At 43.5% G+C, this 18,949-nt stretch overlaps 1 protein-coding gene across 3 annotated transcripts in view; it reads right to left on the bottom strand.

Annotated features, from left to right (window-relative positions):
- Positions 1 to 14,082: 14,082 nt before the first annotated feature.
- Positions 14,083 to 18,949, bottom strand: part of NCMAP (non-compact myelin associated protein) — a 52,267-nt gene continuing 47,400 nt past the window's right edge. For all 3 annotated transcript variants that reach the window (XM_017958309.2, XM_009201840.4, XM_009201844.4), the window contains exon 4: positions 14,083 to 17,799. In XM_017958309.2, coding sequence (XP_017813798.1) covers positions 17,658 to 17,799 — 142 coding nt within the window. In that variant the 3' untranslated portion in view covers positions 14,083 to 17,657. The remainder of the gene's footprint in view (positions 17,800 to 18,949) is intronic.

The raw sequence follows: 18,949 nt of genomic DNA, 5'->3' as shown, positions 1-18,949 counted from the left end.
CTTCCTAGAAATGCTTAGGCTTTTGCTTGGAATGAAATGAGACTCCATTGGAGGCTTTTTAGCAGAGGAATGAAATGATCTGGCTTATTTTTCGATCAGCATGGTTATTGTACAGAGGCAAGGCTAGAAGCTGAGAGAGCAGTTAAGAGGCTGTTACAGTGACCCAAGGCAGAGGTGATGGTGACTTAGAATAGGGTGGTAGAAGAGACGGAAAGGGCAAAATAAACAAACAAAGAAGAGCTTCAAGAAAATGTCTTTAAGACCTAAGGATAAGGTGTGTGTGTGTGTATATATATATGTATATGTGTGTGTGTGTGTGTGTGTGTATATATATATATAAAAAATTAATATTTTTGAGATGGAGTTTTGCTCTGTTGCCCAGGCTGGAGTGCAGTGGCATGATCTCGGCTCACTGCAATCTCTGCCTCCCAGGCTCAAGCAATTTTCCTGGTTCAGGCTCCAGAGAAGCTGGAATTACAGGCACATGCCATCACACCTAGCTAATTTTTGGATTTTTAGTAGAGATGGGGTTTTGCCATATTAGTCAAGCTAGTCTCGAACTCATGACCTCAAGTGATCCACCTGCCTCAGCCTCCCAAAGTGCTGGGATTACAGGTGTGAGCCATCATGCCCAGCCAAGATATTTTTTAAAAAGTTCCAACCATAACAGAAAAAATGGAAAACCTGACATTAAGTTAAACACATTTGTTCATCAATAGATAACCACAGAGGGCACAAAGACAAGTTGCAAACTGGAAGAAGATATTTAATTTAAAAACAGAGCAGACAACTACTAATGGGTGGGTGTGAGAGAATAAGAGGAATCAAGGGTGTTGCTGAGGATTTTGGCCTGAGAATCTGGAAGAATGGAGCTGCTTGTTACTAAGAAAGACTGGGGGACGGGGGAGTAGGTTTAGCTGAGAAAAACAAGAGTTTGGTTTTGGCTATGTTTGAGATGTCTATTAGATATCCCAGTGAACCTGGGAAACGTGGTGAAACCCCATCCTACAAAAGATTCAAATATTAGCCAGGTGTGGTGGTGCACACCTGTAGTCCCAGCTACTCAGGAGGCTGAGGTGGGAGGCTTGAGCCCAGGTGATTGACGCTGCAGTGAGCAGAGATTGTGTCACTGCACTACAGCCTGAGTGACAGAGTGAGACCCTGTCTCAACAAACAAACCAACAAAAGAAAGAAAAAGAAAAAAAGATATTCAAGTGCAGCTATCAAGTTGTGTGTTGGCCATTTTATGCCTAGGATTCAGGAGAGAGATCTGATGCCACACATTTAGGAGCTGCAGCAGATAGATGGTATTTAAGTCATGGGGTTAGGTGAGGGTACCAAGGGAGTGAGCATAGGTAGCCAGGAAGTCTGAGAGCAAACTCAGGCTCTCCGTTATTTAGAAGTAGAGAAGATCATGAGGAGCCAGTAAAAGAGATGGAAAAGGAATGGCCCCTGCATGCGAAAGAGAACCAAGAGAAGGTGGCATCGCAGAGGCCAAGCGAGAAGATAATTCCAGAAGGAGGGAGTCATAGGCTACGGCCAATTTGGCTAAGGATGAGGGTGGAGGACTGAGTAGATTCGGCAAGGACAAGTTAGTGCGACAAGGGATGAAAGCCTGATGGGAGAGGGCTCTAGAAAGACATGGAAGAGAAGTGGATGTGGCAGTGGAGACAGCACTTTCGAACAGGTTTGCTGTCCAGGAAAGCAGAGAGGTGGAGCAGTGCTTTGAAGGGGCCTGTGTGGTCAACAGAGGGTTCTTGTTGGTTTGTTTGTTTTTAATCTGAGACATATTAAAGAAATTAGAGGGGGATGTCTATAGCGGGGAAGAAAAGTAGGAGTGGAGCCGGGCACGGTGGCTCACACCCGTAATTCCAGCATTTTGGGAGGCCGAGGTGGGAGGGTCACCCGAGGTCAGGAGTTTGAGACCAGCCCGGCCAACATGGTGAAACCCCATCTCTACTGAAAATACAAAACAATTAGTCGGGCATTTGGCAGTTGCCTGTAATCCTAGCTACTGAGGAGGCTGAGGCAGGAGAATCGCTTGAACCCAGGAGGAAGAGGTTACAGTAAGCCAAGATTGTACCACTGTACTTCAGCCTGGGCGACGAGAACGAAACTCCGTCTCAAAAAAAAAAAAAAAGGAGGAGTGGAAATTCAGGATGAAGTAGAAAAAAATTATAAAACAAGAGGGGCTCTACATGGTTAAAGATGACAGTGTGCCGGCCGGGCGCAGTGGCTCAAGCCTGTAATCCCAGCACTTTGGGAGGCCGAGACAGGCGGATCACGAGGTCAGGAGATCGAGACCATCCTGGCTAATACGGTGAAACCCCGTCTCTACTAAAAAATACAAATAACTAGCCGGGCGAGGTGGCGGGCACCTGTAGTCCCAGCTACTCGGGAGGCTGAGGCAGGAGAATGGCGTAAACCCGGGAGGCGGAGCTTGCAGTGAGCTGAGATCCGGCCACTGCACTCCAGCCTGAGCGACAGAGCGAGACTCCGTCTCAAAAAAAAAAAAAAAAAAAAAAAAAAAGGATGACAGTGTGCCATGAATTGGAGAGAATGGTAGAACCATCTCGTCTGGGGATTGAGAGACAAACAAAATGAAATAAACATCACCCTCTTATCCCTCTTTTTTCTTTATTAAGTGGAGCAAACTGTCCAATTCACAGATCCTTCAATTCGAGGTAATGACACATATATTAATTTTTTGAAATCCCTTTTACTCTCATGGGCCTTCCAGGGCAAGAACTGGAAAGCTGGAAAGAATGAGTAAGTTGGTTGTTATATTTCTCTGAGATCAATTAAGCCACTGCAGCATTCTGTAAGCGCCTGGGGGCCCAGGTAAAATGTATTCAAGAGATTAAATTTGAGCCAGTGAGGGACCCTTCCTGATAATAGCTGAGCTGAAGTCAGACAAAGAGGGTTTCATATCACCAGAGACCTGAAGGTCAGTCTTGTTTCTACCTGCTTCTCCCAAATGTGGACAGTCTGGCAGCGGCCAGGACGGTAGTATCTGCTGAACCACAGCAGTCTGCTTCTTTGCCAGGAAATTTTCTGTGAAGGGAATGGGTGTCCTGAGACAAAGGGCTACAGAGCTGAGACAATGCCCCTGCTGTGTGCCCCTATTCAGTGGGCCTGAGACGATTCCTGGAGACATTTTTGTTGGGTTACTCCACACCCACAAATAGCTACTTAAAAAAAGAAAAAGAACAAAACTTAACAATTAGTGGGCTATTTGGAAAAGGCATTTTAAAACTAACAGATACACAGATGCGCCTGTTACTTCTTGCAATAGGCTCTAAATTGTTCTCCCAGCCTCCAGTCTCTCCCACACCAATCCATTCTGCACATTGTAGCAGAATTAATCTCCTTAAAGCACACATCTGATCTTGCCACTTTCCCACTCAAGCATTTTCAGTGGCTCTCCACTGCCTTCAAAATAGCCAAGGAATGAAGATCCTTCAACCTCCTTTCTCTTCCCAGCCCATCTCCCACTATCTCCTTTGGGCTTCTGTGAAACCGAAGCTTTTCTCTCCTGCAGAGCTCTCTTCTTCTCCTTCTCCTTCTCCTTCTTCTTCTTCTTCTTTTTTTTTTTTTTGTAAACGGAGTCTTGCTCTGTTGCCCAGGCTGGAGTACAGTGGCGTGATCTCAGCTCACTGCAACCTCCGCCTCCCAGGTTCAAGCAATTCTCCTGCCTCAGCCTCCTGAGTAGCTGGGATTACAGGTGCCTGCCACCACGCCTGGCTAATTTTTGTGTTTTTAGTAGAGATGGGGTTTCACCATGTTGGCCAGGCTGGTCTTGAACTCCTGACCTCAGGTGATCCACCCGCCTCGGCCTCCCAAAGTGCTGGGATTACAGGCGTGAGTGACCACACCTGGCCCAGAGCTCTCTTCTTTATCTTCTTCTCTCACTTGCCTTCACTCACTGCTACTCCATCTGAGTTTTTTTTTTTTTTTTTTTAAGATGGAGTTTCACTCTTGTTGCACAGGCTGGAGTGCAATGGCACAATCTTGATCTTGACTCACTGTAACCTCTGCTTCCCAGGTTCAAGCAATTCTCCTGCTTCAGCCTCCCAGGTAGCTGGGATTACAGGCTTCTCCACCACGTTTGGCTAATTTTGTATTTTTAGTAGAGACAGAATTTCACCATGTCAGTCAGGCTGGTCTCGAACTCCTGACCTCAGGTGTTCCTCCCGCCTCATCCTCCCAATGTGTTGGGATTACAGGCGTGAGCCACCGTGCCTAGCCCTACTCCATCTGTTTTGTTTTGTCTCTTTGAGACAGGGCCTCATTCTGTTGCCCAGGCTGGAGAACAGAGGCGTAATCATAGTTCACTGCAGTATCAAACTCCCAGGCTCAAGTGATCCTCCTGCCTCAGCCTCCCAAGTAGCTGGGACTACAGGCATGCACCACCATGCCAGCTTTTTCTTTTTTTTCTAGACAGGGTCTTCCTAACTTGTCTAGGTAGGTCTTGGACTCTTGGTGTCAGGCAATCCTCCTGCCTGGGCCTCCTACAATGCTGGGATTACAGGCATGAGCCACTGCCTTTGGCTCCTACTCAATCTTTTACTCTTAGTTTATATGTTATTTATTCTGGTGAGCCCTTCCTGATTCCCACTCCCAATCTATGAAACTCCAGACTGAGCTAGGTGCCTCAGCAAGAGGTGTATATAACACCTTCAACTTCTTCCTATTGCAAAAGAAATTGTTCTGTATTGTGGTTGTTTGTTTAATTGTCTGTCTTCTCTGGTAGAGGATGATATGGTTTGGCTGTGTCCCTACCCAAATCTCATCTTGAATTGTAGCTCCCATAATTCTCATGTGTTGTGGGAGGGATCCAGTGGGAGGTAATTGAATCATGGAGACTGGTTTTTCCCATTCTGTTCTCATGATAGTGAATAAGTCTCATGAGATCTGATGGTTTTATAGAGGGGAGTTCCCCTGCACATGCTCTCTTGCCTGCTGCCATGTAAGATGTGCCTTTGGTCCTCATTCTCCTTCCACCATGATTGTGAGGTCTCCCCAGCCATGTGGAACTGTGAGTCAATTAAATCTCTTTCCTTTATAAATTACCCAGTCTCAGATATGTCTCTATGAGCAGTGTGAGAACAGACTTAATACAGGGGATAAGTTCTAAGGACCACAGGTGAGTCAGGGACCATGTTTATCTTGCTCATCATGTTAACTCCAATGACTGGTATGCACTTATAAAAGTAAACAAGAAAGATGCTGGCCACAGTGGCACCCCTGTAGTCCCAGCTACTCAAGCAGAAGGATTGCTTGAACTCAGGAGTTTGAGGGCATCGTAGCAAGATCCCATTTCTTGAAAAAAAAGGTAAGAAAGGAGGAACAAACGAACTGAATGTTTTTCCTTGACTTCAAAGTTTTACTCTTGCCTTTATTTACCCCACCTGACCTATCTTTGCCACAGAAACCACACATATACAGTCCCTCAGTTCATAAGGTGATGCTACGGTAACACAGGAAAAGAATAATCTTCTTGACAAATGATTCTTAGTCAATCAGATATCTGTATGGAAGAAAGGAATCTTGACCCCACCTCCCACACATGGCAAAATCAATTTCAGACTGATCACATATCCAGATATAAAAAGTAAACAATGTGACTTTTAGAAGAGAAATCTTCAAAACCTTTAGGTAGGCAATGATGTCTTAAGCAGAATACAAAGAGCACTAATTATAAAGGAAAACATTGATAACATTTAGATTAAAATGTATTTTCACTAAAAGAAACCATTAAGAGATATAAAAAGGCAGACACAGAATAGAAAAATAATAGAGAAAAAAATCAACAAAACCAAAACTTTGATTTTTGTAACAATCAAGAAAATTGACAAAGCTTTAGCTCAATTGAACAAAGAAAAAAGGAGAAAAGATTTGAATTATTAAAATCAGGAATGAAAGAGACAGCATCACTACTGATCTTTCAAAAAAAAAAAAAAGGATTATAATGGAATAGTATAAAAAATTGTATGCCAAGAAACTAACTAACCTAGATAAAATGAACAAATTCCTGAAAAGACACAAGTTACCAAAACTGACTTAAGAAGAAATAGAAAACCTGAATATACCTATAACAACTCAAAAGAATACATTAGTAATAGTAATCAAAAAACAACACACTTCTCATGAAGAAAAGCTCAGACCCAGATGGCTTCACTGGTAAATTCTACCAGATGTTTAAAGAATTAATACCAATGCTTCCAAAAAATAGAAAAGGAGAAAATGCTTCCCAACTCATTCTATGAGGCCAGTATTACTCTGATACCAAAACCAAACAAAGACATCATAAGAAAAGAAAACTACAGACCTATATGTCTCATAAATATAAATGCAAAAATCCTCAACAAAACACTGGAAACAGAATCCAGCAACATACAAAAAAGATTTTACACCAGGACTAAGTAGGATTTATCACGGAAATGAGTTGGGCTTAACATATGAAAATCAATCGATGTAATATTCCATATGAATAGAATAACAGATGAAAATAATATGATGATGATGATTATTATTATTATTTTTTTGAGACGGAGTCTTGCTCTGTCACCCAGGCTGGAGTGCAGTGGCACAATCTCAGCTCACTGCAAGCTCTGCCTCCCGGGTTCACGCCATTCTCCTGCCTCAGCCTCCCGTGTAGCTGGAACTACAGGCACCTGCCATCACGCCCAGCTAATTTTTTGTATTTTTAGTAGAGACGGGGTTTCACCATGTTAGCCAGGATGGTCTCGATCTCCTGACCTCGTGATCCGCCCGTCTCAGCCTCCCAAAGTGCTGGGATTACAGGCGTGAGCCACCGCGCCCGGCAATTATCTTGATAAATATAGAAAAAGCATTTGGCAAAATTCAACTCCATTTCCTGATAAAAACACTCAAACTAGAAACAGAAGTGAATTTCCTTAACCTAATAAAGGCCATCTGTAGAAAAATTCATGGGCATCATCATATTTAATGATGAAAGACTGGTTGCTTTCCTCTAAGATCAGGAAGAAGACAAAAATGCCTGCTCTCACCACCTCTATTCAACCTAGTACCAGAAGTTCAAGCCAGAGCAATTCGGTAGAAAAAGAAATAAAAGGTATCCAGATTGTAAAGGAAGAAGTAAAATGATCTCTATTTGCAGATGACATGATCTCATATGTAAAAACCCTAAAGATCCCACACACACACACACACAAAAACCTGTTAGGGCGAATTTTAAAAATTCCTCAATATTGCAGTATACAAAATCAACAGGCAAAATTAGTTGCATTTCTATGCACTAGCAGTGAAAAATTCAAAAAGGAAATTAAAACATTTTCGATAGTATCAAAAAGCATAAAATACTTAGGGAAATATTTAGCAAAAAAGGTGAAAGATTTGTACACTGAAAACCAAAATTTCTTTGCAAAAATTAAAGAAGACCAAAATAAATAAAAATACATCCATGTTCGTGGAACAAAAGACTTAATGTTATTAAGATGGCAATACTACCCAATTTGATCTACAGATTCAACTTAATTTCTATCAAAATCCCAGTTGCCATTTTTGCAAAATTGACAAGCTGATACTAAAATTCATGTGGAGATACAAGAAACCCAGAATAGCCAAAACAATCTTTTTTTTTTTTTGAGACAGAGTTTTGCTCTTGTCCCACAGGCTGGAGTGCAATGGTGTGATCTCGGCTCACTGCAACCTCCGCCTCCCAGGTTCAAGTGATTCTCCTGCCTCAGCCTCTGAAGTAGCTGGGATTACAGGCATGCACCACCATGCCTGGCTAATTTTTAGTAGAGATGGGGTTTCACTATGTTAGCCAGGCTGGTCTCAAACTCCTGACCTCAAGTGATCCCTCCACCTTGGCTCTCCCAAAGTGCTAGGATTTCAGGCGTGAGCCACCACGCACGGCCCAAAATAATCTTGAACAAGGAAAGCAAAGAGGGAGAACAGGAAAAAGTTTGAGGACTCACACTTCCTTATTATAAATCAACACAGTGTGATAATGGCAGAAGAATAGAAATATAGATAATGGAACAGAATTCAGAGTCTGGATATAAACCCTCATGTTTATGGTTAACTGTTTTTTGACTAGAGCACCAAGATAATTCGATGGGAAAAAAAGAGTCTTTTCAACAAATGGTGCTAGGACAAGTGAATATCTACATGCAAAAGGATAAAGCTGGTCCCCTATCTCATACCATATGTAAAAATTAACTCAATAACTTGGTCCACAGTTTGATCAGAAAAAAAGAAAACAATTTACTCAAACTGGATCATAGACCAAATTTTAAGAGCTAGAACTAGAAAACTCTACAAGAAAACATAGGAGTAAATCTTCATGACCTTGGATCAGGCAATTATTTCTGAGATGTGAAATCAAAAGCACAAGTGACAAAAGACAAAAATAGATGAATTGGGCTTTGTCAAAATTAAAAATGTTTGTGCTGGACATGGTGGCTCACGCTTGTAATCCCAACACTTTGGGAGGCTGAAGCGGGCAGATCACCTGAGGTCAGGAGTTTGAGACCAGCCTGACCAACGTGGTGAAACCTTGTCTCTACTAAAGATACAAAAATTAGCTGAGAGCAGTGGTGCGCACCTGTAATCCCAGCTACTCGGGAAGCTGAGGCAAGAGAATTGCTTAAACCTGGGAGGTGGAGGTTGCAGTGAGCCAAGATCGTGCCACTGTACTCCAACCTGGGAGACAGAGCAAGACTCTGTCTCAAGAAAAAAAAAAAAAAATTTAAAAACATTTGTGCTGCAAAGGATATCACCAAGAAAGTGAAAAGATAACCCACAGAATAGGAGAAAATGTTTGCAAATTATATACCTTATAAGGGGCTTGTATCCAGAATATATAAAGAATTCTTTTTTTTTTTTTTTTTTTTTTTTTTTTAGGGGGGGCCCCTCTTTTTCCCCCCGGGGGGGGTGTTGGGGGGGTCCCGCCTCCCTACAAGCTCCCCCCCCCCGGTTCCCGCCATTCTCCGGCCTCAGCCTCTCGAGTAGCTGGGACTACAGGCGCCCGCCACCTCACCCGGCTAGTTTTTGTATTTTTTAGTAGAGACGGGGTTTCACCGTGTTAGCCAGGATGGTCTCGATCTCCTGACCTCGTGATCCGCCCGTCTCGGCCTCCCAAAGTGCTGGGATTACAGGCTTGAGCCACCGCGCCCGGCCTAAGAATTCTTACAACTCAAAAACAACAAATATCAAATAACCCAATTTAAAAATGAACAAAGAAATAGGGATAGACAATTGTTCAAAAATGATATAAAAATCACCAATCTGTACATGAAAAAGATGCTCAATATCATTCACTAGGGAAATGCAAATCAAGACCACAATGAGGTTCCATTTCTTGCTCATTAGGATGGCTACAATAAAAAAGATGAACAATAGCAAGTGTTAATGAGGAAGTGGAGAAATCAGAACCTTCACACATTACTGGTGAGGATATTAAACGCTGGAGCCACTTCAGAAAACAGTTTGGCATTTCCTCAAAAGGTTAAACATAGAGTTATCATATCATGCAGCAATTCCTCTCCTAAGGTATATGCCCAAGAGAATTAGAGCCTATGTCTACACAAAAACTTGTACATAATGTTCACAGCACCGTTATTATTATTATTATTTATTTGTTTATTTTTGAGATGGAGTCTCGCTTTGTCACCCAGGTTAGAGTGCAGTGGCACAATCTCAGCTCATTGCAACCTCAGCCTTGTGGGTTCAAGCAATTTTCCTGCCTCAGCCTCCTGAGTAGCTGGGATTACAGGCATGGGCCACCATGTCCAGCTAATTTTTGTATTTTTAGGAGAGACAGGGTTTCACCATATTGGCCAGGCTGGTCTCGAACTCCTGACCTTGTGATCCGCCTGCCTCGGCCTCCCAAAGTGCTGGGATTACAGGCATGAACCACCGCACCCAGCCTTACAGCACCATTATTTATAATAGCCCAACAGTGGGAACAACCCAGTTGTTCTTCACCTGATGAATGGACAAACAAAATGTGGTATATCTATATAATGGAATATTATTCAGGAATGAAATACTGATGCATGCTACAACATAGATGAACGTTGAAAAGTTATGTTAACCAGGAGAAGCCAGTCACAAAAGACCACACAGTGTGATTCCATTTACATGAAATGTCCAGAATAGGCAAATCCATAGAGACAAAAAGTAGAGTAGTGGTTGCCAGGGGCTGGGGAGAGAGGGCAGTGGGAAGTGACTGCTAACGGGCACTGGAGTTTCTTTTGGGGATGATAAATTTGATAGTGGTGATGGCTGCACAAGTCTGTGAATATATTAAAACCACTGAATTGGGCCCTTTACAAAGGTGAACTTTATAAATAAATTCTATCTCAATAGAGCTGCTTTTTTTTTTTTTTTTTTTAAGGCAAGCCAGAGATGGCTCATACCTGTAATCCAAGCACTTTGGGAGGCCAAGGCAGGTGGATCACTTGAGGTCAGGAGTTTGCGACCATCCTGGCCAACATGGCGAAAAACCGTCTCTACTAAAAATACAAAAATTAGCTGGGTGTGGTGGTACATGCCTGTTATCCCAGCTACTTGGGAGGCTGAGGCAGGAGAATTGCTTGAACCCAGGAAGTGGAGGCCGCAGTGAACCGAGATCACACCACTGCACTCCAGCCTGGGCTACAAAGGGAGACTGTCTCAAAAAAAAGGAACTTAAAAAGGCAAGCCATAGGACAACAAAGGACTTATTAATATATCCAGAATGTGGCCAGTGTGGTTGCTCACCCCTATAATCCCAGCACTTTAGGAGGCTGAGGCAGGCAAATCGCAAGGTCAAGAAATCAAGACCGGCTGGGCGCGGTGGCTCAAGCCTGTAATCCCAGCACTGTGGGAGGCTGAGGCGGGTGGATCATGAGGTCAGGAGATCGAGACCATCCTGGCTAACATGGTGAAACCCTGTCTCTACTAAAAATACAAAAAATTAGCTGGGTGTGGTGGCGCAGGCCTATGGTCCCAGCTACTTGGGAGGCTGAGGCAGGAGAATCGCTTGAAATCGGGAGGCAGAGGTTACAGTGAGCCGAGGTCATGCCACTGCACTCCAACCTGGGCGACAGAGTGAGACTCTGTCTCAAGAAAAAAAAAAAAAAAAGGAAAATACCTACAAATAATGACAAAAATGGAAGATAACCAAATACAAATATATGAACTTAGCTGATCACAGTGGTTCATGTCTGTAATCCCAGCTACTCGGGAGGCTGAGGCAGGAGGATTGCTTGAGGTCAGGAGTTCAAGGCCATCCTGAGCAACACAACAAGACTTTGTATTAAAAAAAAGTAAAACCAAAAAATAGACTGAAAAGTAACTTCTTAAAAGATGAAATTCAATTGGCCAACAACATATGAAAAAGTGATCAATTCCATGAATCATCAGGGAATACAAATTGAAGCCACAATGAGAGACCATGGCACACATATCAGGATGACTAAAATTAAAGATGCTGGAGATATCATAGTGTTAGTGAAAGATAGGGAGCAACTGGAATTCTCATACGTTGCTAGTAAGAATGGAAATTGGTACAACTCTTTGGAGAACTGTTTGGCTCTGTTGACTGAGGCTGAATATACACATATCTTATGGCCTAGCAATTACTCTAGTGGAAATATTCCCAACAGAAACATATATGCAATCATCAAAATATTCATAGTAGAACCACTGGACAGTGACCAAAATGTTCACAGTGGCACTATCATTACAGACCCACACTAGAAACAAATTTTATATACATCAGACAGCAGAATGGATACATAAAACATAGTTATATTCACAAAATGAAATACTACTGCAAGGAGAATGAATTATCTTCAACTACACTGACAACAGGAATAAATATTATGAATACAATGTTGTAAGAAAGAAACCAGAAACAGAAGAGTTGACATTGTATCATTCAGCCTGCAGACAGGGTCGTTCCAGCATGGTGAAAGTCAAGAGTGTTTACCTCTGTCAGAGGTGAACAGAATAGGAGGAAAAGGAAGATATCGGGGGTGCTGATATTTTATTTATCTTCATGCTGGTTATGTGGATGTTGTCAGTTTGTGAAAATATTTTGAGCTGCAGATTTTTTCAAGCTGTGTTTGTGTGTCTGTGTGTGTGTACTGCACTTAAATTAAAAAAAAAAATACTTTACTGAGAAGCATCCTAACAATTCTCCCAGATTCTTTTTAAATACTCCCCCTCCCCCACCTTTTTTTTTTTTTTTTTTTTTTTTGAGATGGAGAGTCACTCTGTTGCCCAGGCTAGAGTGCAATGGCGTGATCTCAGCTCATTGCAACCTCTGCCTCCCGGGTTCAAGCCATTCTGCCTCAGTCTCGCAAGTAGCAGGGACTACACGCATACGTCACCACACCTGGCTAATTTTTGTATATTTAGTAGAGATGGAGTTTCACCATGTTGGCCAGGCTGGTCTCAAACTTCTGACCTCAAGTGATCTGCCCACCTCGGCCTCCCAAAGTGCTAGGATTACAGGTGTGAGCCACCGCACCCAGCCAATACCCCTTCATTAACATTCATCAAGTCACAAAGTCTCTGGGATACCTGCAGTTGGAGACAACTCTCCTTTCTCCAAGATTCCACAGCACTTTGTAGAATCCTTGGATGACTCAGCCTCATCTAGAAGCATCTGTAGGGAAAAAAACAAGAGCTTTGGAGTCCTGGGTTCTAGTGCAAGCCACTTCCCAGGTGGGTGACCATAAGCAAATTCCCTACAGCTGTTCAGTTCTTAGCTACACACAGCATGAAGTGATTCTGCTGATATAAGGGGCTCAGGTAGTTGCTGGAATCTCCAGAAGACCCAAGCTAGGCTCAGAGGTATGCTGCAGGTGTGTCTAAATCACACTAAAGAGCTCGTCTGGTGCAGGCACCATTTCTATTGCTGTGAGCATCACTCACATAGCCAACCCTATGGACACTTAGTAATGTACTGCTACTAGAATTCCTGATATAGCTGCCTCTTGGAAATGGAGGGTGCCATATACATGCCACCAGGGCAGATTCTGCACAGTTCCTGCCCCTTTACGTTATCAACTTTTAGATGCAAAGTCCATGGCAGGAGTGTCTATCAGTCTGATTAGCAGGAGTCCGGGTCATGTCCCTCACCCTTGCTGCAAGGGATTCTGGGAAAAGAAGTGTCTGGGCTCTTCAGCTTTCATAGCAGGAGGTAGTCTGGCCTTTTCCCAAACATGACAACAGTCACCAAAAGAATGACAAATGTTCATTGCATCACTCAAGGACAAGTTACCTTCCTGAACGTGTTTCCTGAGCCATAAAATAGGGTATGATGGCTCCTATGGATAGGAGTTATAAGGATTAAAGTTGCTGGCGGTTATAAAGGGTCTATTCTCTGCCTGGCACACAGTAGGAGCTTCATTTATGGTGAACATCATTACTGGTGTTTTAGGGTTCATTCTAAGGTCTCCAACAGTCCCCATCCTTGGCGTGTCAGTGCCTCTTGTGTTCTAAAACTCCAACAGTCCCCATCCTTGGCGTGTCAGTGCCTCTTGTGTTCTAACTATAGGCTGTGAAATGGGATTTCTTTTGTCATATCTGAGCAAGTTAACAAGTTTTTCAACTCACAGAAAGGTCTGTTGACAGCCAGCCCATCTTCAGTCTTTAAAAGTGATGACGCAAATGACACAATGTTTGAAAAGACTTCCCCTTAGGACTTTTTTTTTTTTTTTTTTTTTGAGATGGAATCTCGCTCTGTCGCCCAGGCTGGACTGCAGTGGGACAATCTCGGCTCACTGCAAGCTCCGCCTCCTGGGTTCAAGCGATTCTCCTGCCTCAGTCTCCCAAGTAGCTGGGATTATGGGTGCCCACCACCACACCTGGCTACTTTTTGTATTTTTGGTAGAGACGGGGTTTCTCCATGTTGGCCAGGCTGGTGTTGAACTCTTAACCTCAAGTGATCCGTCCACCTTGGCCTCCCAAAGTGCTGGGGTTACAGGCATAAGCCACCATGCCCGACCATCTTAGGACTCTATTTTGTCAGGGAAAGGAAATTTTAGAAAAGGTATTTGTTAACTCTAAACTTAACTGAAATCAACTCAACACATGTTTGATTTAAACCTTTTTATTGTCAGATATTTTTCTTTAAGCATTTATTAGCTTTGATTGCTTCAGCGGCCAAACAAGGCAGCATCTGCTAAGAAAGGCACCTCATCAGAAACAAAATAACCACGTGGTGAGGTCCCCACATGAGACCAGCTGCTAACTCCTTCAGAGCAGCAGTTGTGTCTTAATGTACTTAGTAGCACCTCAACTTGCACATAGGAACCCTTCTTACAGGATGTTTACTGAGTTATCTTCATTAGTCAAAAACGAGACACTCAAATCCTTTTATTTGCCTCGCCCTCACCACTCCATCTCCCACTCTTTCCTCCATCTCCATGCCTTCGTTTACCAAGAGAACATATACTAGAGGGTAACCCCTAGAAGACTGCACTGTGGGCAGAAGAGTCTAGTTTCAGGGTTGAAATATGCTTTGAGACAGGGTCTGCCTCTGTCACCCCAGATGGAGTGCAGTGATGCGATCTCAGCTCACTGCAACCTCTGCCTCCCAGGCTCAAGCCATCCTCCTACCTCAGCCTCCCAAGTAGCTGGGAATACAGGCGTGCACCACCACACTTGGCTAATTTTTGTATTTTTTGTAGAGACGAGGTTTCACCATGTTGCCCAGGCTAGTCTTGGACTCCTGGGCTCGAGTGACTGACTGCCTCTGACTCCCAAAGGGCTGGGATTACAGGCGTGCACCACCACAGCTGCCCTGAAACAACTTTTTCAAGCAGAATATGTTTAGGGGAGCATATTTGTTTATGGCTTGAGCCCTCAAATAAATGGCTTTGCTCTAGTTAGATGCCATTCTACCCCTTGCTCCTTGGGCCTGAGTAGTAGGGTGAATGAAGCAGGAATCCTTAGCACTTGGATGTGTTGAGAAGGGGCTCCTTTGGCCGTGATCATGGACGCCCAGAGGAGTTAGAAGTAGCTTTCCCCTCACCTTCAGCCTGGAAGCCAGAACCCTGATTTCTACTCAAACACATGGACAAACTCGTGCTCCTCCTGTTCAGCCCATAAGAGAATCCGTGGTGCTTTGAGCCGGGCCGGCAGGAGTGTGATACAGCACAACAGACGGACTTTGGAGTCAAGAGACCTGGTTTTGAGTCTTGTCTTTGTGACTTACTAGCTGTGTGACTTTGGGAAAGTACTTTTTTTCTCTCTCTCTCTTTGAATAAGAACATTTCATCTGTTTTGGAAAAAATAATTCCTCCCCAAGTTATTGGGAAAATTTAATCCTATGAGATACTTTATGTGAAATCACCTTGCAAAGTGCCTGGCACTTGGTGGATGTTTAAACACAGTAGGAAGAAATAATGACCAGGGAGAAGGAATTTGCCAGTATTTCTCCAGAGCTATTCCACAGAGTATTTTTCCAGTGGGATGTCATGTGCTGTGTGACCCTGGGTCAGACCTCTTACCTCCCTGACTCTTGATTTCCCCTCATAAGGGATTTCTCTTTTTTTGAGACACAGTTTCACTCTGTTGCCCAGAGTGGCACGATCTCGGCTCACTGCAACCTCTGCCTTCTAGGTTCAAGTGATTCTCATGCCACAGCCTCCCTAGTAGTGGGATTACAGGTGCCCGCCACCATGCCCAGCTAACTTTTGTATTATTAGTAGAGACAGGGTTTCGCTATGTTGGGCAGCCTGGTCTCAAACTCCTGACCTCAAGTGATCCGCCCACCTCAGCCTCCCAAAGTGCTGGGATTACAGACATGAGCCATGACACCCAGCCTCAAAAGGGATTTCTGACCCCAAGAGGGAGAGACTCCTAAAATTTGAGGTTAAATGTCAAAGTGTGTCACTCTCTATAACAGAATAGAGATTTATTACCTTGTTTCCAAGATGCCATCGATTATAAGATACATAATTTATTAAAAACAACTTTTTGAGAGGAAGTAAAGAACTACAATTATATTAATGAACCCATCAATTGCAAGATATGTTCTGATTTCAGAATCATTAAAATGTGAAGAAATGTCTATCTTGCAATTGAGGAAAAAACTTATAATAATAATAATAATAATGTTGGCTCCTAGGCTGGGCACTGTAGTCCATGCCTGTAATCCCAGCACTTTGGGAGGCCAAGGCAGAAGGATCATTTGAGGCCAGGAGTTCAAGACCAGCCTGGGCAACACAGCGAGACCCCATCTCTACAAAAATAAAAAATAAAAAAATTAGCCTGGTGAGGTGACACATACCTGTAGTCCCAGCTACTCTGGAGGCTGAGGAGGGAGAATCCCTTGAACCCAGGAGTTCAAGGCTGCAGTGAGCTGTGAGCGTGCCACTGCACTCCATCCCAGGTGACAGAGTGAGGCTCTGTCAAAAAAAAAAAAAAAGAAAAAGAAAAAGAAAAAGAATCCTGGTTCCCACTTATTAAGCATCTCCTGGGTGCCAGGCACCATGCTCCAGATGTTTTCCTAAGTCCTTCACTTGTTATAGTGAGGCAGATGTTATCATTTCCACTTCATGGTTAGGAAACTGAATATAAAGAGGTTGAGTCACTTTTCCAAGGTCACACAACCAGGAAGTAGAGCTTGGATGGTAGGATTTCTTAATTCCAAATACTTTCTCTTCTTGGTAGATTGTTCTCCAGGTTAAGGAGTCAGAGATGAGGTCTCTATAGAATAGAAATGGGTTGTGAATGTGTTGCTTTGAACATGTCTTGAATCTGCAAGGTGACCAGGAAGGACAAAGGTAACATAGATAGAGTCGTAATCTAATTAATCTCCAAATACTGGTCCTTGGAGGCAAGGCATTAACAGGACAGTCAGGGTTGCTCAGAATCCAGATAAAGGGGAGCCAAGGACTGAGACAGTCAGGGTTGATACAGCCCAGAGTGGGAGAAGGACCCTGATCAACCACGAGGATTGTTCCAGGCCCACAGACAATGCAACAAGCTCTTACCCTAGAGGCCACTATTCCCCAGAGTCACCCTATTCCTTCATTCACTCTTTACTAATGAAGCAGAAATCTTTTGAGAATCATTTAGTTCTTCTTGCAACCTTTCTTCAAGAGGGGAATATGTGCTGAGCAATCGTCATGAGCCAGCAGGCGGAGATGTAGTACTGGAACAAGTTATACATTAACAAGGTTTTCTGGTTAGTTAGTCCAAGTTAGTTCCCCTGTGCCTGGTTATGGGATTGAATATTTTGCTCTGTGAAGCTGTGGATATGGCGCTTCATCTGATATGAACCCCGTGACAGATCCTATTGTGATACTCTCAGCAGTGCTCTCTGACATCTGGCTCCTGGGCTATCTGTCTATCTGTCTAACTACAGTGTTGGGGAAAGCCAAGCCCACATTGGTGGATTCCCAACATAGCTCTACCTCATCAGATGACAAAAGAATGTTCTGCAGCTTTTTGGTGGGGTGGCAGCAAGGATGTGGACATAGCTGGGGGAGGGCAGGGCAGACAAGGTTGAGGATTGCTGGAAGCATCAGAGATTGCGTCAAAGATGTCTCTGGTGACCCGACCAGAAGAAACTCATCTTGAAGCTGCCAGAGAGTGTGCCTCTGGGTCTTGACTCTGGAGAGGCTCTTTGGACAGTGGCGGAGATAGCACCAGGGTAGAGGTCACCGAGTCTCCACATGGACGTCAACAGGGCTGAAGGTCACAGTTGGAGGGTGCTGGCTGCCGTTGTTGTTTGGACCCACGGCAGAAGGGGTGGTTGGCTTGGGGCCCTTGGGCTCCAGTTCCCGCCTCGTCCTCATTTTCCTGTAGGGAGATAGTGTGCACATGGTTGAGTCTTTCCCGTGGTATGCCTTGGGGAATGGGCTCTGTGACTACAGTTCTGGCCAACAGATTAATGTAGATTAACATGGACATTAAATCACATTGCTTACTTGCCGCCGCAGAATTTTACAACTGGAAGGGACCTTAGGCATCAGCTGGTCTGCCCTTCAATTTTTTCACTTAGATCAGATATTTAATTGTATTTGTTTCTATTAAGGAATGAGTAAAATGTCAGAGGTGGCTATATAAAAGATAAAAATAAAGATATTACATTTTTTTATGTTCCAAGTTGTAGCATGTGTTACATTTTCCAGCCTCATTATGCTTGCTAAGTTTATTGCTAGAAATATTTAAGAACTTTTTACATAGTTGAAAAGAGAATGTACTTAAAACATATATCTTGGCTTCTTTTAATATGCTATAAAATTCAATAATGAATAGCAATTATGAATTTTTTTTTTCTTTTTTTGAGACAGAGTCTCGCTCTGTCACCCAGACTGGAGTACAGTGGAGCGATCTTGCCTCACTGCAACCTCCGCCTCCTGGGTCCAAGTGATTCTCCTGCCTCAGCCTCCCAAGTAGCTGAGATCACAGGCACCTGTCACCATGCCCAGCTAATTTTTGTATTTTTTATTAGAGATGGGGTTTCAACATGTTGGTCAGGCTGGTCTTGAACTCCTGACCTCAGGTGATCCACCTGCTTTGGCCTCCCAAAGTGCTGTGATTACAGGCATGAGCCACCGCACCCAGCCAAATTTTTGTATTTTTAGTGTAGATGGGGTTTCACCATGTTGGCCAGGCTGGTCTTGAACAGCGGGCAAGTGATCCTTCCTGCTTGACCTCCCAAAGTGCTGGGATAGCAGGTGTGTGCCACTATGCCTGGCCAACAATTATGAATTCTCATGTCTTCATGATATTTCATCTTGCTGACATATATATATATATACACACTTTTTTTTTTTTTTTTTTTTTTGAGACAGAGTCTCACCCTGGTTGCCCAGACTGAAGTACAGTGGTGCAATCTCAGCTCACTACAGCCTCAACATCCCAGGCTCAGGTGATTCTCCCACCTCCGCCTCCCAAATAGCTGGAACTATAGGTGCACACCCCCATGCCTGGCTAACTTTTTGTA

Source organism: Papio anubis, chromosome 1 (genome assembly GCF_008728515.1).
Source record: "Papio anubis isolate 15944 chromosome 1, Panubis1.0, whole genome shotgun sequence".
Classification (NCBI taxonomy): domain Eukaryota; kingdom Metazoa; phylum Chordata; class Mammalia; order Primates; family Cercopithecidae; genus Papio; species Papio anubis.
The sequence above is the reverse complement of the archived record's forward strand: the minus strand, read 5'-3'. Positions and strand labels throughout refer to the sequence as shown.